Below are 20,992 nucleotides of genomic sequence, written 5' to 3'. Positions count from 1 at the left end.
CCAAAATATGTTCTAATTGGACAAACACTTGATCACATGACTGTAACCTATCCTTCAAGCTAAATACCATGGAAAAAAAGACTCACGTCAGCCTATATCGAGCGAACCTACAGCGCTCGAATCTGCATCTAAACGAAATACTCAACACCAAAAAAAAACAGTGTCACGAAAAACGTATCTATCAAAAACCCGATGTATGTTAGAAAACGTCAGTGTAGGTAACGTGTTTGAGATAAAGAATGTATATCATGGATAAATTAAAATTAAAATGCACGATTAAAACTTGAACCTAAAGTAATAACTATAATTACAGGGTGCTGTAAAATGCAGACATTTTACCACAACGGTATCAAGGAACCTGCGACTCAGAGGGCGCCAATTACAGATAACATGACAACTCCATTCGATCATTAAGCACAGTTGGCTTGCTTGAACAGTCTTTGTATCCAAACATTTTCACGTTGAAACAAGTATTTATTATGGTCTCTTCCTTCTTGCTTCTCTACGCACTCCAGTATCGGGAATTTCAATTGTGAGATATTATGATGTGCTTCCAGAAACTGTGCTGCGATATTTAAGATTTAGTGTTGTGTGTCCGATTATTAGATTTATGTTCTGTTACTCTGACTTTGATTTTCCTTTCGGTTTTCCCCACATATGTTTTGCCGCAAGGGCATTTGAGTAGGTAGATTACGTTTGAGGTGTCACATGTTGCTGTTACTTTTAATTTATTCTCATGTCCTTTCATGGGGTGATTTATGACATTACCTCAGATAAAGTTATTGCAGTTCCCGCAATTCAGACAGGGTCTTGTCTCCTTGTGTATCTCTTTGGGAACGATTTCTGTTTCAAGATTTCTCCTAGATTTCTGCCTCGGGTATAGGCAAAGAGGTGGTGTATTAAAAATACAGTTGAAATCCACTTCCAGGTCTAGAATTTGCCAATGCCGTAGTATGCTTTTAGTAGATCTGTTAGTCTGGTGTCCTGCGCTCTTTTTTTGGCTTTATCAATAGTTTCCTGTGGATAACCTCTCTTTGAAAATCTGCAACCCATCTTGTCTATCCTTTGTGCTGCTTTGGTTTCATCGGATGTTATGCGTTTCACCCTTGTCATTTGTGAAAATGGCAGGTGCTGTTTCAAAGACATCTGATGGAAACTTGAAAAGTGTATGGTATTATTTCTGTCAGTTGGTTTGCGGTATATATCAGTTTCAAACCCTTTTTCCGTGATTGTGACTTCTACATCAAGAAATTTTACTTTCTTTTCCGACATCTCCCATGTGAATTTTATTCTGTCATCTGCTCTGTTCAATTCCATTAATGCTAGCTGCAGCTTTTCTTTCATGCTTTTCCAAATTATAAACATGTCGTCTATGTATCTGATGATCAGTTTGGAATTTTCACGCCAATTATCTTTAGACAAAATGTTTTGGTCCTCATATTGCATCATGAAGATATTTGCATACGCCGGCGCAGCCGAATTGCCCATGGATGTCCCTAAGAGTTGTTGGTACCATTCATTGTCGTATTTAAAATAACTGTGATAGAGTGTGAATAACATCAACTCCATTAGGAATGTTTTCATTGGAATTTCCAGTTCGGTGTTTATGATAGCTGGTCCACGGCTTCTATACCTAATGCATGGAGAATTGAGGTGTACAGCGATCTGACGTCCGCTGTACATAAGATTAACGTTTCTTCTTGTCTGATTTCCACTGCTTGAAGCTTGATTAAAAAAAAGTCAGTGGTATCTTTCACATATGTTGCCATGCTCTTTACAGTCAGTTGTAAGTATTTGTCCAGTAGTTGACCCAATGGTTCATGTAGACTGCCACATGTAGAAACAATCGGTCGAAGAGGCGTATCATGGAGATTTTTGTGTATCTTGGGTATCATGTACAATACCGGACTTCTTGGGTGTTCTTTTATCAAAAATCTTTTTGTTTTTTCATTGATTGTACCCATTACATATGCCTTCTCTATTATTTCTCTCAGTACTTTCATGTATTCCATTGTGGGATTACCCTTCAATTTTGAGTATGTGTTTTGGTCAGATATATGTTCCAGGACTTTATTTGTGTACATGTTCTTGTCCATGATAACCAGGGCACCCCCTTTATCCGCTTTGGTGCATATGATCGAGTCATTGTTTGCTAGTTTTTTTAGGGTATCCAAGTCCTTCTGTGTGATGTTTTTCTTTTTTACGTGTCGTCTTGGGTTTAATTTAGATAGATCTTGTTTGACTAATCTCTCGAAGAGGTCGAGCGTTTTGTGACTCACTGGTGCTTGGAAAGTACTACTTGGTCTAGTCCCATTAGTTGATCAGGTTCTCCTGTGTCTGGTTTCGGTAGAACGTTATAAAAAAAATGCCTCAATTTTAATTTCCTCGTGAACTTGAAGAAGCTCACCTCTAACTCCAGTTGATCTGAACTAGTTGTCGGTACAAAGGATGCTCCCTTTTGAAGTAACCTGATCTCATGATTAGTCAAGTTATAATCTGAAATATTTATGACCGCTGGTCTAAGTCTGGGTTTTCTTTTTCTCCTTGTCTTTCTTGGGCACTGTTGTGCTCCTTGTATTGGGATGTTTTTTCTTTTTCCTTTACCCCTCCTGGGTCTCCTGAAGGTGGCAGGCCCTGCTCTAAAAAAAGAACTTGTTGTTGCAGTCTCCTTGTTGATTGAGGTTTCCTGGGTTCTAGGTGTTACTTGAACTCTTCCTGGTAGCATGCGTTGTGTTGTGTCACTGTCTGAGGAAGAAGTGTCTGTTTGCTGAGTGTATGGGCGATTTCTCCTCTTCTGGGCATACACTTCAGCTCACGTGTAAACCTAGACTACTTTATAATCGAGGGTGTCCCTCTTAAACTTCCTGATTTTTCTGTTGTTCATTTCACGTGTATGTTTGGCGATTTGATTGTTAATATCCTCCAATATCTTGCTCCAGTCTTCCTCTGACATCGTGCTTGCAAGTTCTAAAGATATCTCTTCAATTTCGTTTTTTAATTCTTCTAGGATTCCTGAGAGTTCTTCGATAATTAGCAGGATAAGATTCAGAGAACATTTATTTAGGATTGCATACCACTTCTCCTAGAAAAGTTTGGAATTTTTACAGAGTGAGGGTTTCAAAGCTATACGTAGGCCTCTGGGAATTCTCTGAGACCGGTGATACTTTATCCTCCCGTTTTGATAAATATATTAGTTGTCTGATGTTTTGTTCCTTGCTATTGGTTGTGGAGGCCTGTGTGATTTCCTCCCGAATTAATGCGTAAATTCTAGTGGATTCATCCTCCTTGAATGCGAAGGTATGCAAAGGTATCAGCTCTAGCCTCCGTGCTTTTTGCAATGTCTTCATATGAAGTATTACTCATTGTTACTTGCTGGTGTGCCACCTATCAGGCTGGGCGGAAAAATGTATAAATAAGCGGAAGTGCACTCTAGTTGCACAACCCTTTTCGAACAAACGTTTTTTCTTGTGTACTGCAAGCTTTGTTGCTTATGCTATAGGTGCTCCTGAGGTGACGTCTTCCGACCAGTGGCGTCTCTCGACATTAATATAGAACGTGCTGCTAATGGACCATTAGCGGCATCCCTCCAGGGCACACTAAGATCTCCTCTTGATAAAAAAAGGATTCCACTCAACTTTTCATTTGAATGTTCAATTGTTTTTAATATTCATTTGTGAGTTCATCTTGATTCAACTTCTCTTATTTCATTAATCAACTTATATTTCTGATTGACATTCCTTTGAACATCATTGCTGTCCAATCCTCCTATGCATTTCGGGCCTAAAAGCCCTTCCTCGGGGAGTGGCACTAAGAATTCAAAAGCATATGAATAAACGATCAGCTTATCGTGCATAATCAAAAGATAACAATAGATAACATGACATGGCATGCTGCATGCAAAAAGGTGTGCGTGTTTTGTGTTCAGGTGAAAGTGAAAACGCGAAGTGCTTATAAAGTCACAAAAAGTACGAAGACATACTCACATGAGTGTCCTCTTCGTCATAACGTAGTCAACCTGCAGTTTCAACAAAACATGTCTGTGGGTTAAATCACCCACCTACCAAAATCTCTAACGTTATTTTGTCAGGTATATCGTGTATATCAAAACTGACCTTAAACGAAATCAGCTATGGCTCAGCCGTTACTCAATACTCTTGGCATCTTCCAAAACTGTGACCCTAGAGCGCAATTCCGCTTATTTATACATTTTTCAGTCCAGGACAGGTAGCAGGAAGAGGTCGATACGAGAGTGGGTACGGTGGGTCACCTAAGTGTGGGTATATTGTTCCCTGCTGGGGTTCCACACCCTCCAAGCATAGCAAAGACCCATGGCAGAGGACCAATCAGATAGGCGTTCAGCAGAGGCAAGGCGGGAAGCCAATGGAGTACCTGTCGTGTCACGAGAGGGTTGCAGAACGGCGTTGAAGTCGCCTCCAATGACCGTCAGACCCTGTGGAAAGGAGGAGAGTACACGTGTAAGACGTCGGAGGCGGAGGCCATGGTGGTGGGGGGGGGGGGGGGGGGGATGTATGTACATAGGAGATTAAAGGGGTGTTCTCCGATCATACCCGTTAGGGCCACATAGCGGCCTTGTGTGTCCGTTTCGGCCTGCGCCAAGGTAAAGGGGAGCCCCATCCGAAGCAGTATGGCAACTTCCCCGGGAGCCCCGTATAAAACCGGAATGCCAGACCCTATCAAACCCATAACGGGCAAGGAAGTTGCATTGTGTACCCAGAAGGTGTGTTTCTTGTAGGAACAGGATATCAGGCGTGTGTTGTTGGGCGCTACGAAGAACAGCAGTATGTTTTATGTGGTCTAGTAGGCCATTGACGTTCCATGACAGGATGTGGAGGGTTCTATTTAAGGTGGACATGATCGAGGTGGAGATTGTATGGAACAGTGACGCAAGCAGGCTCGGGTCCCAAGGGAAGCAGCGTTCCGTGGCTGGGGTTTTTGGGTGCAAGTTGTGCGATCTGGTAAGTCTTGTGTCGTCGTCAAAGGCATACATGCATGTAAAGCTACCAAGAAAAACAGGGAACAGCGGCCCGTAGGTGGCTAAAAACAACAAACAATCGGGAAACAACAGTCTACACACCCTCCTTTGCCTCCTAACTCCCCCAATCCTACACTTCTGAAGATGAAGAATCTGTCGCCCTTAAAGAGAAAACAACTCAGAACAACAATCCAACAATAAGTCTAAGTGCTAAGCTAAAACAGTTAGCGGAACATGGACATGGCAGAGATGGACCCCTTCCATGTAGCCGGATAAAAGGTTTGTCATCAGCTGCAATTACGTTTAGGACAAATATGCAGCAAGGAATACAAGTAAGTCCAGGAACTGAAATAGGAAGCAGTTGATAAAAAACCGTGGTTACAATGAAGATGGGTCACTCCCATCGTAGAGATTAGATAACAATCATAAATGTAGGAGCATTCTGGGAAGCGAAATGGGGAATTCTGGCTTTATGCCACAGTTCAAGTACCCTCGTCTTCTCTGGATCAACGGAGCGCAGGGCTCTTAGACAGGTCGGCATCAGATATGGCCAGACGCAAGGTCTCAGAGGGGTCCGGGATACGGCTCAAGTCAATCAGAAAGGTAATCGGGCTGGGGGTGGCGGACCTCTGAGTTGAAGCATGGGAGAGAGGGCGCTGGGACTGTGCACCTGGTGATCAGGATGCCTCCCTCCCCCCCCGCGGTTGTTTTACTTGCGGGACCTAGTCCGGCGTCTCTGGGTTTTAGGCAAGGTTGGGTGGGGCTGCGGAAGGAACTCGCCGGGTGGGGAAAGGAACCGGCCGATTCAGGAGGGGCGTTTCTTCCGTGCGCCAGGTCCACGCTGCCTGGGGGCTGTCGAAGAAGAATGTCTTGTCTTGAAAGGCAACTCTGAGCCTGGAAGAGAAGACCGTAGCGAAGACCCATGTTGCTGAGCTTCTGTTTAACCTCATCGTAAGTTTGACGCTGGGCCTGCACCTCCCTGGTGTAGTCTGGGAAGACCATCATCATGTTGTTTTGAAACAGCAGTGGACCCTGCGCCCTAGCCGCCCTGAGGATGGCATCTCTCTCCCGGAAATTAAGGTAGCCGGGTCAGCACGCCACCGGGTAGGCGGGCCTCACCAGCTGCAGGTAAGCACAGAGCGAAGCAATGCAGGGCCAAAAAGGGGGGGCCTCAGCCGATACCTCGCCCCATAACCACCAGCCCCAGCCGGTACAGAGGCTCCTCCTCCACTTACTGGGGGTCCAAAGGCGGAGGCCGAACTAGGATTCACCGCCTCTCCTCAGGTCGACATTCCCCAGAGGCCAAGACACAGGAGGCGGTGCAGCAGCAATCAGAGGCCGTGCCCCTCAGGGCGATCTCTAGCGGTCCTGTGCAGGCCTGAACAAGAGGTACCAGGGCGTATTCCCCAGCAGGCCTAGCCACTTACAGAGAGCAGGCGAGGCTGGGCCGAGGGGGCGGTCCAGACGCACAGAGGGAGCCCAAGAAAATCCGGGCCCATCCCACCCGCCTCACCTCTGCCCGGCTGCGGCATCAGATGCCGGCTGATCCTGCCAAGCAGGGTCCCGATGGGCCAGAACCCAAGGCGCCGGAGCCCGGTCTCTAACCAGCTCAGAGGATCCCCAACACCAGCGCACGCAGGGCCCACAGAGCGGATCAGGCTAAGAGCGTAAGGGGTTAATCAGGCCCCGATCCTCCGCTCCACGCCGTTGCCCGGCAGCGGAAGCTAAGCCAGCCATGCCCCCAGTCACAGCTACTCACCGCCAGGATGATCTAGATGACAGTCCACTCCGGAGATCAGCGCCCGGAGTAGGCAGCCGGCGGGAACTCTGCACCCCGGCTTCCAGCGCAAATGGCAGGGCTCGCCCTGCGGCTCTGATCCTCGCCGCTCCCTCACCCATATCTGGCAGCACCGGACAGCAGGTGGGCACGGCTGCTACCCTGACACCGCAGGGAGGGCCCAGAGGGAAGGATCAGTGGTGCCCAGGCCATGCAACTCAGGGGCGGGCCGCCGAGGCGGCCGCCATTTTCTGCTCACAGCCGAGGAGCACAGGGCCAGAAACAAGGTGGTTTGGGCTCCAATCTGCCCAAAAACCAGTCCGGAGCACAGTGAAAGGAGCCTCAGGCCACGCCTCCACATCTGTTGTTTTTGATAAGCATTAAACTAGCATAATCCGAAGCCTCCGGTCCTGTAATAGAATTAAAAAAAATTGCTAGCATTCGCGCCAAGAATTTTCAATTCTATTAAGGACACGGAGGCGAGGATTATCCCACCTGGCTATATTTCAATATCATGGTACATGCTTACCCACCCGTATATGATGTCATGTTGAAAATTTCACAATAAACAGAAATTACAGGTTGTTAATGTTTTTCTTCTAGGAACAGACAAGAAATCAGAAGAAGAAAGTTCTTCATGTTGAAGTCTGTATTTGGACCTTTGGTTTCCTGTTAAACTTCCATGTAGGAGGATGTTATTGGATCACTTTTGTTGAATTACAGTGGACTTTTATAGTGTTGATGGCTCTTATTGGGGGGTAAGAGGGCGTGACTGATGCAAAGCATAATGGACAATGTAGTTTTGTTACTCATTGAACGTTTTTCCATTGGCTGCTGTGATTACAGTGAACGAAAGAGAAAGCATAATCCTCGCCTCCGTGTCCTTAATAGAATTGAAAATTCTTGGCGCGAATGCTAGCAAATGTTTTATTCATGTGCGACCTCTAAGTGTTCAACATCTTATCATTCCCAACTCTGTGTCCATAGTCAGCTACTAAAAATACTCTCTCAAAAGCCAGTCATTCATATACTCAACTCCTACGAGCATGGGCCACTAAAAGCGGAAGACTCTGGGTGTCATTCATTACTGCTCATCAGTAATTCAACATTCACATCAAACACTTCAAAAATCTGAGAAAAAGGTCCTACCTCAACGTCCTTCACCAAAGAACAATTAATCCATACCTCCTCTTTAACCTACTTCAATAGGTCACATCATACTATTCGGCAGCTCTTCATTCTGCCACCGAAGTGCACCTAAAAAGTACTAATCCATTATCAGAACCCATGACGTCCCACTTTCAACTCCAAAACTACCCTCACTCAGCAGACAAACATGACAAAAGAAGAGCCACACAAGTCCTCCTCCCTGTCACGCTATACATATTTATTCTGCTAACACCTGATGCACTAATGGTTAACCCACTGAACATTGCATAAAATGTACCACAACTCAAAAAAGCAAGTTACTCTAACAATAGAGATGGCACCCCACCAATCCTAGCACATATGCTCTAGCATTTTCAATCAGAACACAATTCTTGGCCATGTTATGTTCTTGCAACGTATAGGCCTGACACATTTCAGGTTGTGTTCACACATGTGGTTAGTCCAAACAAAAACTTTTCTTCATTAGTCCTTAAAAAAGGTTCCATTTTGTTTGCAAAAACAAAATGTATGTATATTTCAAGTTTCCACACAGTAAAAGAAATAAACTATTCCTGTTCATTGCTGTAGGTACCTTTTCCATTAACCCAAAGAAACAAGCATTGGTAAAGCCAATAGATCGCGCCTATGCAAGAGCTACTGGCTTTGCCAATGTGTTTTAGCCATGTTGTACATCAGTGTGGCTGATGTTCAGCATGGCAGGGCTCGACAAATCTGAAAAATTATACTAGTCCTGGAGGTCTAGTACTTTAAAAAAAACTCTTCGACCTAACAGTAACCTACTTGACCTCCGTTTCTGAAAGAGGAGCAAATGTGACAAGATAACAAGATTTAAAGGCCTCTTTGTTGCTCATTTGCTTTTTGAGCAATAAAAAGGCCTTTAAATCTTGTTATCTTGTCACATTTGCTCCGTTTTCAAAGACGGAGGACACAGTTTTCCCTACTCGCCAGAAAGGGCGAGTAGGACCTAAAAATAGCTCGACCTCATACAATTTACCTCGCAAATGCGAGCGGTCGAGTGGATTTGTCGAGCCCTGGCATGGCTAAAAGTTAGTGGTGTGGAGGAGATTGGCATAGTGTGGAAAAGTGTTGTGTATTTCAGTGCCACAGAGAAGAGACGCGTAGAGTAGCATACAGTAGAGTGGAGTAGAGTGATCTGGTGTAGAGTGCATTGGTTGCAGAGTAGAGGGGTGTGGAATACGGTTGTGTATTGCAGTGCCACTGAGAAGAGACGCTTAGAGTAGCATACAGTAGAGTGGCGTAGAGTGGACTGGTGTAGAGTGCATTGGTTGCAGAGAATAGAGGTGTAGAGTGCAGTGGCGCAGATTTGAGTGGTACATAGTAAAGTGCTGCAGCTGAGTAGAGGGGTGCAGAGTAGAGTAGCATAAAGGACAGTAATAGACTGGTATAGAGTAAATTGGCAATGGGTGCAGTGCTGCAGAGTACAGTGATGCAAAGTAGAGTGCCGTAGAGTGCATTTGCATAGAGTGCAGTAGTACAGAGTAGAGTTCAGTGGCAGAGAGTGCAGTGTTGCAGAGTAGAGTGTTGTTAGAAATGGGTTTTCTGGTTGGCTAGGGTTTGCACCCAAGCTAGGCAGAATCCACCCCTCGAGTCAGTATAAGGGGATTACACAACTAAAATAACTCCTGTTCACCCCCCTTGGTAGTTTGAAACACACAGTCAGGCTTATCCCAGAGGCAGTGTGTAAAGCAATTGCACTTAACCAGTAGTAATACAGTGAAAACACTACAAAAAGGACACCACACCAGTTTTAGAAAAATACCCAATATTTATCAGAGTAAAACAAGACCAAAACAATAAAAAAACAACATACAGTAATCCACAAACTTTATATACAGTTCATTGAAGAAGTCGATAGCTCCGTCCAGGGCTATTATGGCGTTGTGAACAAACAAATCCAACAGTTACGGCAGGTCGCGGGCCCGTTATGGCGTTGGGAAAACCCATAAACTAGTACCTTTGGAGATGCAGGGCGTCAGATCTTGCGGTGAGCTCCGGAGGAGCAGCGTCGGTTTCGGAAGTCAGTGCAGGAATTGTCAGGCGCTTGAAGTCACACGAGTTACAGGTCGAACTCCGTAAGTTTGAAGTCAGGAGCCTTGGCAGGCACCGGGGATGCGGTGTGAAGCGGAGCGGAGCGACTGGCGGTGCCCCGAGGTCATGGCGCATAGAGCGGCTTGGTGACGGCTGTCCAGCAGCATCGGGGAGACCAGGGCTGCAGTGTGAAGTGGGGCAGTGCTTGTTGCAGTGCTGACAGGTAATGGTGCAAGCAGCTGCGTTGTTGTTGCTGAAGCACTGTCTTCGGTAGACTCAAGGCTGTGGTGTGAGGCATGCAGTGTGTGGGGCCCACAGGTCAAGGTGCAGGCATTGGCATCGGTTGACAATCTAGAGTTGATGGTGTTGGTGAGCCATGGCTGCGGTGTGTGACGGAGTGGTACACTGAGTAACAAGCAAGCGGTGCCCCCAAACCACGGTGCAGGCAAGGCGTCTATGTCAGCCTGGGGTGTTGTCATCGGTGAGAGCAGGGCTGCAGTGCAAAACAGGACGGTGCTCCATGTTCTCCACAAGTGGTGTCCACAGTTCACGGTGCAGGCAGCGGCGGTAATGCCAAGACACCGGTGTGAAGCGAAGCTGTGCGGAGCCCACAGGTCACGGTGCAATCAGCAGCTCGGTGGCAGATGGCGTTGTCGTCGGGGAGGCCAGGGTTGCTGTGCGAAGTGCGGGGGTGCCCTCTGTAGTGCCATCAGGTCACGTTGCCGATTGCGGCGTCATTGACAGCATATGGTTATCCTTTTCCTCTAAAACATCCTGTTCCAAAAGCTGGTACCCAGAAGATGTTGAAGTCTTTGATTTCCCTGAGACTTGCAACAGGAGGCATGCTCTACATCAAGCCCTTGGAAATACTTTGTATGCAGAAACCTTCCACAGCCTCTTGCAGGGACTGCAAATGGTCACAACTTAACACCAACCTGTGGACATCCACTCTGGAAGCCTCTGTCCCAGTAAACAACCCCGATCCGATCATTAATATTGACAACTTCAACAACTGGATCACCACCTCCTTAGATCTTACTATCCCATTTAAGGATATCAAACCCAAACAGAGACCAAAAAACGCTCCTTGGTACTCACAGGACCTGCGCACTCTTAAAAAAGAATGCAAAAGATTGGAATGGAAATGGCGCATTGATTACTCACGAATCAGCAAAAATGAATATCGGGCCGCCATAAAAATCTATAAAAATGACATTAAAAAAGCTCAAGCTACCTTCTACGAAAACAAAATTAACGAAGCAGCATCTAAACCCAAGGAAATATATCAAATCGCGAAGAGCCTGCTCAAACTTCCCGATAAACCACCAGATCCACTCACTGCTCAAACTCGCTGCAATGAACAGGCAGACTACTTCTTCAATAAAATAGCCACAATCTACTCATCCTTTCCCCCACCCCCTCATCCCAAAATAGAACAGAAGGATATCAGTCCACCTCCACTTACCACCCTAGATAACTTTCCACCACTGGAGTCCACCAGCCTGGAAACCATATTACTCCAGGTAAAGTCAGGATCTCCCAGCGATCCAGCCCCAGCTCAGTTTCTCAGAACAATCACCCCTACCATCCTGCCCACCATTCTGAACTTAATCAACAATTCACTTTCCTCAGTACTCGTTCCCCCAAAATGGAAGCAGGCAACAGTCAAAGCCCTCCTGAAAAAACCCAATCTAGATCAGATGAACCCATGGAAATTACCGCTCAATCTCCCTGCTACCTTGGATATCCAAAATCGCGGAAAAGCACGTCAACCAATCGCTCACAGAATTCCTGGAAACAAATAAACTACTGGACTCATCTCAAACTGGGTTCCGCCCCATGCACGGAACAGAAACCGATTTACTAGCTGTAACAGAAGGAGCAAGAATGATCGTGGATCAGGGCGGCACTGCGGCCATTATCTTATTGGACCTCAGTGCCGCCTTCGACCCTGTGAATCACGACATCCTGCTTCACAGAATCTCAGAACTAGGGATAACATCTACAGCGGCGGCCTGGCTACGAACATTTCTGTCAGAACGCCCCTTCCGAGTCTGCGAAGGCGATACCACCTCGCCCAGCAAACCACTCAGTTGTGGGGTTCCCCAGGGTTCGTCCCTGAGCCCCACACTGTTTAACATATACGTGCACCCCCTCGCAGAAATAATTCGCCCTTTCGGCGTCCAAGTCGTGTCCTACGCGGATGACACGCAACTGGTGGTTACCCTAAATCATCCCTCTTAGTGTCCTAACTATCTCAAAGGCTGCATGGAAGCAGTAAGTACCTGGATGAGTCAGTCTTACCTGGAACTAAACGGCGACAAAACAGAGCTAATGGTACTGGGCAATTCCCCTCAAAATTCCATTGAGTCTGTGTGGCCACCAGATCTAGGCCTAGCACCCCCAGCCAGGAACACCATTAAGAGATTAGGAATTTGGCTTGACAGCACATTATCCTTCGGACACCAGGCAACCAAATTATCTGCCACCTGCATGGGCATTATAAGACTCATCCGAAAAATCCTACTGCTTCTCCCCTACAAGGCCAGACAGCTCATGGTCCAGGGCCTAATCCTTTCCCGGCTGGATTTCGGAAACACCCTTTATCTAGGTGCCCCTGAATCAACTCTGAAAAGACTCCAGGTGATTCAAAACTGCGCTGCCAGCACGCTTCTGCGCATTCCCCGTCGCCAATCAGTGAAATCTGAACTAAAAGCCCTCCACTGGCTGCCAGTAAAAGACAGGATCAATTTTAAAAGCATGTGCATTGCCCACCGTGCCTACTGGAGGAAAGGAATGAACAATTGTGCGCCGAGCACTCCTTATGGTTTCAAATTTTACCAAATCTGAACCTAATATTGTGATCTGTGTGCAGCGACTGAATGAGTGTACCCTAACACTCGACAATATAGCATGAAAATGTGGCTGGTTAACAGACTGTTAACGCAGGCTCAGTAGCGCACAACAACATAAACTCTATTGATCAAACATGTTTAAACCTTTTCTTTACAGAAACATCTTCTTTAATCATATGTTTTACACATCAGTTGAACTTATTTCAGCACAACAATTTGTGTTTATACATAAACACTTTTTGATTCAAAATCATACAGCTTTATACATTAACAATGCATTAAATTTTCTTGTATGCATCATAATTCGCCCGCCCAATGCATTTCGGGACAAATGTAGAGTCCCTTCGTCAGGGGCAATGCTGCAAAATAACATAAACAGGCACATCAGTCTCCATGTTATATATGATTCACTTCAGTTTAAATCATTCCTCCACCAAAGAAAAAAAGAAAAGAAAAAAACACCCAGAGTGTAATTACCAGCAAGCATCTAAACCCTCAGAGAAACATAACCAACTACTCACATTTATACACTATTGAATTCACTTATTGCGAGCTTCAATCTGCCTCGGTCCAAACAGACTATAAACAAAACAAAATAGACAGAATCAGCCTACCTCCTCTGTATATGTGCGTGAAAAAAGTCTAACTACCAAGCAGTCAATCACATGCAGAAGCGTACCTGTCTTTTCTCACGAAATCCCGAGTTCAAAAAACCTTTAACCTCTTAGCGAATTATCAGGCAGTCAGTATCCCTAGGTCTTTTTTTCTTTTTCTGCCTTTAAAAAAAATCTGCGCATTTGAACATTCGCTAAGTGCAAGTCGAGCCTGAACGGGGCCCTTACTGAGGTTTTTCCCTTTCCAAAATCTCGAACAGCTCTATTCTCCAGATTCTCATCCAGAATGTCATTAACACGTTTGCCTCATAAGTTCTTTACCACTCTACACTAGGACCGCAATCCTGAACATATCGTTCTTCTTGAGATCTACCTATTTCCTTTCTTTGTTACTTTCCAAAGGAACAATTAGATGGACAGGACTGCGTTCAAAGAAGGCGAAATACAAGTTACATAAACACAGCAAATAGTAAAAGCTACCTGGTGATGTTTTGCTCCCCAAAAATGATCGGGGTTGGGGAAGGCACGCGAGTACTTTGGCAACACAAACGACTTGGATCCTAAACCGAGGGTAAGCGTTCCCTCGCCTCCAAAGCATTTCATGGACAATATAGAAGCTTGTCAGTTAATGCTTACGCGCCTCTGCACTGCCTCAGCGCGGGCTTACACCAGAAGCGCTATATGCCATACCAAAGCCGGGCGAGTGCAGAAGGGGAAAGCAAGTTCTTCTATACGTCACTCACCGCACTCTCAGCTGACCACCAACAGCAAGAGGTGGAGTTTCTTGGAGCAGGAAACAGTTTACCCAGTCTTGCACCAGAGGTCGGCCCGAGCCCTAAGGGACCTTTTGCTGCCGTGGCGAAGGGTGGGGCCTGGACACGGTTGAGAAGCAGCGGTGCTCAAGAGCAACGGGAATGAGGTCTAAAGGGGCTTGCAGGAGGTGACGTATGCATGAGTTATGTACAGACCGGGTGACTCTAGGCAGCTTGGGGTGCCGTAATTGTTTATGCTTAGACGTAGCAGCGGTTCATTCTGACTGATTTATTGAGAAAATCTACTCACCCGCCCCAGTCCTATTCACGAGGACCACCAGTGTTTACGAGTTACTTCTGGCCCGGGCACCGTTTCGCTAAGAACTGGAAGCTACAAGCCAGTCAAGGGATGGACTGATGGGTGGGCGTGCAGCAGCTACATGCAGTGCCAGCGGCTCATGACTCCTCCAGCCAACGGACGACTGGCGAGAGTTGGCCTAGCCAATCTGTATTCACCATGCGAATTCCGAAGCCGCACAGCAAATAAACTACTGACAAGAATTCCAATAGCCAATCCGAAGACAAGGATTCTCCTATCCAATCAAAGGCCATTACATTTGTCTACAGGTGGTGAGATATGTTTTTAGCTAGCTGATTGGGTGTAAGCTCTTGATGCCTTCAAGCCCCGGTGCTGCTTGCCGTAATTATGGGTCAGAAAACGTCCGTTACAAGAGCCTGAACAGACAACGGGTCGCAGTCTTAGCGGACTGTTCAAGGAAAATCTGGACAGGTGGCCACCGAGGCGGCCCATGGCAACACAAGAGATCCAGTCTTCCCTCTGGGCCCCGCACGGGCGGAGCCAGGGGTACATGAAGGAGCCCTCATGATGAAGCGCGAGCCGACGGCCACACTCGGACACGGCGAGGCGCCCGCCGTGTCCCCGCAACCTGCGTTCAATGACTCCGAGACCTGCAAGTGCTTCCTTAAGATTCATTCGGACAGTATGGGGTATAACGAAGACACTACCGACCACCCCCAGCATGTTCCAGAGGAATCAGTGGTGTTTGAAGAGGAACCTTCTACCTCCTTTCATTACGTACACACGGGAACGAGTCTGGTCGAAATGGCCCCGCTAGAGGAAAGAGCTGACATGGCGTACAGCGACCACCTGTCTATCCACCCAGCATACGGACCGAGGAGGGTCGTGGCCCATGCGGCGGACAGTGTGCTGCCCGCTCAAGTAACACAAAGCATAGTTCCTGCCGGACAGCCGCGCCACGACCTGGACGAGTTCAGTCGACGGGTGGCAGGAATGGCCCCTAGGGAAGAACCCCCCACCTACCCACGGCGCCTACTGGTGGGTTCTAGGACAGACACAGTGACTTGCATACCGATGTCTACCAAGGCACGCCGAGCAAAGCACCCCACTGCCCATCTGGGGCGGCCCAAGCGGCCGCTCTCAGCGTCTCTGCTGGCACTGACGCTGCTGCTGTGGAAGGCATGTGGTGCTGTAGCGGGGCGTATCGTGGCTGACCCCCAAGTGACCGCCGTGTGGGGCAAGAACGTCACTCTGAGGTGCATCTTCGAAGCCAACGAGAACATCACCCAGATCACCTGGGAAAAGACGAATGCCACGGGCCCAGTGACTGTGGCAGTCAACCACCCGGAGTACGGGAGCAATATTCCCGGTGGGAGAGCTGCTTTTAAGAGCCAGTCGCTTCACGACGCGTCACTTACACTTTACAATGTTCAGTTTTCCGATTCAGGACAGTACGTCTGCAAAGCAGCCACTTTCCCACTCGGGAATGCGCAGTCGACAACAAAAGTAACTGTGATAGTGGAACCCAGTATAAGTTTAACCAGTGGGCCTTATCCTCTGATAGATGAAGGGAATATGACTGTAGCAGCTACTTGCACAGCTGCCTATGGGAAACCTGCTGCCGCTGTTCGTTGGGAAGGGATTCTGGGTCAAGCCGAAGACAAAACTGCCTTTTCCTCCAACCATACAGTCACTGTTGTGAGCGAGTACAAGGTGGTTCCAACTAAATTTGCCCAAGGTCGGATTATTACTTGCGTGGTCACTCATCCAGCTTTGGAGAAAACTGTTCGTCTGCCGTACATTTTGGATATTCTGTACGCCCCTGAGGTTTCAGTGACCGGGCATGATGGAAAGTGGTTTGTTGGCAGTGAGAATTTAAATCTCCGATGTAACGCAGATTCTAACCCTCCGCCGACTGAGTTTACCTGGAGTCGGTTGGATGGGGAATGGCCTGAAGGGCTACTGGCCCTGAACAATACGTTACTCTTCAGTAGTTCTCTGACTCATAATCATTCTGGGGTGTATGTCTGTATGGTGGCCAATGCACTTGGGGAGCGAAGCGGTCAGAAAAGCATCCGCATACTAGACCCCCCTACAACACCCACCTTGGAGCCCACATTGCCCGATCTTCATGCAACTACTGGCACCAGAGCCACGACTTTATCCAAGATAGGACGTGCCCCTGATTCGACCTTGGACATGAGCTTCGGGGACAATCTGGGCACCATCATAGGCTGTGCAGTGGGGGGGTCCCTCTTGGTGATCCTAGTTATCGTTGTGGCTGGAGTTACGTTTTATCGCAGAAGACAGACATTCCGTGGCGACTACTTCACTAAGAACTACATCCCGCCATCTGGCATGCAGAAGGAGTCACGGTTGGAAGACCTGCAAACAGGCAATTTAGATCCCTACGCCGCGACATCCACTAAAGACCAGCATCCAATGAACAATCTCATTTTGAGCGAGCACATGGGTAGCATTCAGAAACCCAACTGGAACAGTGTGGACGCTTACAACAGGTACCAGGAACGGGTCGAACGGCCGCTGGACTATTACGAAGGCATGAAAACGCCCATGGCCACTGACCCCTACCACGAAGACTCTTATGAAGACGATGACTTTGTTTCACATGTAGATGGTTCAGTCATTTCTCGAAAGGAGTGGTACGTCTAGAAAATAGTAATTAAAAAGGCCCAAACGTGCCTCCAATTTCTCTCTCACACACACTCTAGTTGATTTGCGAGGTTGCTTACAGTTTATAGTGATTCATTTAGTTTGTATTTTTTGAAGTGGATATATTTTTTTAAGGTTGGATATTCAGCCAAATTTTGAATACTGCAATGTGTTTTTTTGTATTTTGGCAATATAGAATGTAGGCAAACATAATTTTGCGGATTGTTTCGCAAATGATTTGAATGTAGGGGGTGTTTGTCCGGTTACATTTTCTCTTAAAAATCGAAGATGAATGGTACGGGGCCCACTTTAAATGCCCTTTCAACAAACCCAAAAATGCAGCGTTTTGAAAGGCATATTGGATCAAAAAGTTTTCCCTGATTCTCCCGTTTCAAATTTCACGTTAATCGCCAAGTCTTGAGCAATTTACTTGGGAAAAAACAGCACTGAATAACACTAACTAGCGTACAACTTTTCTGAAATAAAAGTACTTTCTGTTGTATTACAGAGCACGTCAAATGATTTAAAGTGGTTGGCTCTTTTTCTTGACCATTTGTATGTTTTAGGATTCTTTTAGTATCTGGAACACTTTCTGGGGGGGGGGGTGGGTGTTCCCTTATTGTAGGAAAATAAACTGGTTTTAAAACTAAGCAGTGAAAGCACTACAAACGGCGGTATTGTAGTGATGGCTCCACATAGGGTACCCGTTATTAATCAGCCATGTAATTTAGAAATTACAGAAGCCCCGGAGAGGAGGAGTGAAGAAAGTGTCAGATGAAATGGCCAAAGCGCATTTTCACGTATCTTCTCGGGTGCAATAAATGTTTCAAAGTGCTATTAATCGAGGGCATTTGTTCTGCAAGTGTACTTTAGATAAACACTGATCCATTGCCACGTTGCCTTTGTTGCTTTCAGAGAACACATTAAATCACTGGGTGTCTTTTGTGTCTGGCGAAGATTCTCGAGTGGCGCCCTCTCGGCCTTCAGAATGTTCGACTATGATATCTGCCTTAGTGGCCGTTGGTTGTTTCTGCCAACAATGTAGCAGACGTTAGTTACCATCTGTAGATTACAAAACAAACTCCTAATGGTGCCAGTGCTACAATTCCTGCAGTAACACAAAAGCCTACAGAGGCGACAACAGACGCTACAAAGATGAGTTTGGAATTGGTGTTTCTACTGTGAATGGACAAGGCTTAGGTTCAGCGTGTCTAATATTGTATGGCAGCAGTTTTGGGGATACTTAGCGACACTCTAGTTGTCTATGCTATATAGTGATGGTGCGATTAGTTTAGTGCTGTAGTTAAAGATGTGATTCAACACGGAAATAAGTCCGAGTCGTATTATGTTATTTGGGGAATGACTTGTAATGTTGCTCTTACATTTGGTGTTTTACTTCTTCTGGGGAAATGCCTAAATAATGTTAGGTAGCATGAGATGCATAATGTGTCTGCGGAAAGGTTCGTTTCAGATTAATGTGCCTGAATTGTATGTAGGGTGTGATTAGGAAATGCTTGGATTTTATGGCTGGTGTTAGTACAGAATGCTTTTGATGCGTGACGTGATGTCTGATTTTATTGGCAAATGCCTTCATTTAAGTGCCCTGATGTGATGACATGTTTCATTGGGGAATGACTAACGGCCCCTCCACTATAGTGGTGTTGGAAAAAGGCTTTGATTTTATTCAGGCGTGCGTGCCTTTAGTTTGGGTAGAAAAACCTTGATTTTGCATAAATGGATATGAGTGCTGCTTAGATTAGGTAAACGGTCTGACAGACCTATGAGTGGTTGTTGGGACATTTTTGATCAATTGCCTTAGGTGGGGAAAGTTATTTGGGCTGCTTTGATTTAAATTAACTGTCTTGAGCTGTATGCTGATTTCTGTTGTAGGGGCTCCCTTGCATCCAAAAAAAGACTGGATTGACACTTGTGTTGATAAAGCTAGTTTATTCAGTAACCGCTCCATAAAACTAGCCTCTGCAGCCGGATGAGCCACTGGATTGGTAAAGTACAAATAACTAATTTTACTGAAATCTATATCGCATCAGCCAGTGAGCTGAGAAAATATTATTTAAGGCCACCCCTTATAGAAACACTGATGCAGGTCACAGCATTAACCACGTGCCGTACAAATACACACACTCAGACAAACATAACAGCAGGGAGTTGGGAACAGAAACAACACCCAGCCCATAAACACGCGAAGGAATTGAAGTGTACCAAAAAAACCTGTCGAGGAAATCCCAAATACAAAAAAAAAATTCTCGGTCTGTAGGTACTCCTATGTACGCTTTTAACCCGCGATCTCACCTTGCTACTTGCACATACCAACTGATTTATTTCAATTCTTCTCCCAAACTTGCACAGATAGTTTATTCAGTGACCTCACTATCAGAAATCTGGATATGCACTTTAAGATATTTTAGGGGAATACTTTGATTTTAAGTAAACATTGGAATGTTATTGGGGGGTTTTAATTTTTAGAGGGAAAATGCCCAAGGTGTAATAGATTTTGCGGAGCACTTTGATTTTATTTGAACGTTCATGAGATGTAGGAGTTGCAGTGGTAATTTGAGTTAAACAAATCTGATGGATAAAGGGGCGTTAGCTGTGGCTGGGATGTTTGCTTTGTATGAACGGACTGGAGCGTAGGTGGTTACTGGGGCCAGTTTAAGACAAAACAGACTAGAGGTAGACCATGTGCTGGGTATTGCTGTTTTTGCAGTGCACATATGTAAAGATCCTGGAGTTAGACCCTCTCTGTTCTTAAACTCATGGACCACACCATGGCACATTCAGTTGACAAAATGGCCTTCCAAATCTTACACCTTTGGCATCTCTGAAATCCATGTTGTTGTCATTGTGTTTCAAGCACCGTGGACTGGATAAAGAGGACCTGTTTAAAAGGCTGTCTTTAATTTCTGGCAGGTGGCACTTTCATATCCTTCCCACTTGAGAAAGGATGGTTTCCAGGTCCATCGTCAGGTCTCCAGTAACACTTGTTAATGTAACATGCTTTCCTTTGTATTGATGCTGGGGGAAATGCTCTTTTCTTTCCATGCTTGCTCCAGAAGTGAACTTCTGCACCGCAGTGGCCCAGAAAGAACTATTCACTCCAGCCATGCAAGGTGCATTGTTCAGTGTGGCTCTTCTCCTTTCTCCACACAGCATGGGTGGGATCTGTCTCCTCACAGATACTAGTGAGTAGAAGACTATTCTCGCCACACCTAAAGCCGGAGCCTGTTCTTCCATAACGGGGAGCAACATAGGTTGTTTTTCGCACTTTTAGGGCAGAGGCAGGCACTTCTACCCCACACATGGTTAGGAAAGAATAGTCTCCCATCACATTGTACAGAAGAGACTCTTCTACCCACAAATAAGTCAGAGGGACTGATGTCTACTACACACACAGCAAAAAGGACTCTTTGCCACCCTTACTGCTGAAGGGGCTCTTCTCCCCACAAATGGCATCTAAGCAGCTCCTCATTGCACACTTAAGTTTGGAGGCTTGTCTCCCCAAATAATGCAGAAGGATCTATCTATCCCTCACATGGTGCAGAGGAGACTCTCATCCCATTGGTGAGGGATAGTTACCCCTAATATTGCAGTAGGGGCATTTTTTCACATACTTATACCTGTTAGTTGTTCTTGCTACATAATTTAAAAAATACTTTTGATATAGCTGAGGTCATAGATTTTAGTTTGTCAATTAATGTCCTTGGGCCACAGTTGCAGAGTACGAAACTGCCAGCTAACTAATCGCACAATACCCGTATAATATTGGAACTAT

At 46.1% G+C, this 20,992-nt stretch overlaps 2 protein-coding genes across 4 annotated transcripts in view; one reads left to right on the top strand and one right to left on the bottom strand.

Moving 5' to 3' along the window:
• Window positions 1-14,728, bottom strand: part of TXLNA (taxilin alpha) — a 174,214-nt gene extending 159,486 nt beyond the window's left edge. Inside the window, exon 1 of one of the 3 annotated variants that reach the window (XM_086955664.1) lies at window positions 14,521-14,728. The gene's annotated coding sequence lies outside the window, so the exon portion shown is untranslated. Of the gene's footprint in view, window positions 1-13,938; window positions 14,412-14,520 lie in introns of those variants that run through there. The other 2 variants (XM_086955665.1, XM_086955667.1) reach the window with 2 other exon arrangements.
• On the top strand, window positions 14,667-17,724 carry NECTIN3 (nectin cell adhesion molecule 3). Its single transcript, XM_086955663.1, has one exon. The coding sequence runs from the start codon at window positions 15,094-15,096 to the stop codon at window positions 17,200-17,202; it is 2,109 nt and encodes a 702-aa protein (XP_086811789.1). The 5' UTR covers window positions 14,667-15,093; the 3' UTR covers window positions 17,203-17,724.
• The last annotated feature ends 3,268 nt before the right edge of the window (window positions 17,725-20,992 follow it).

This window comes from Lissotriton vulgaris, chromosome 2_1, assembly GCF_964263255.1.
Source record: "Lissotriton vulgaris chromosome 2_1, aLisVul1.2, whole genome shotgun sequence".
Taxonomy (NCBI): domain Eukaryota; kingdom Metazoa; phylum Chordata; class Amphibia; order Caudata; family Salamandridae; genus Lissotriton; species Lissotriton vulgaris.
This window is presented reverse-complemented; position numbering and strand designations above follow the sequence as displayed.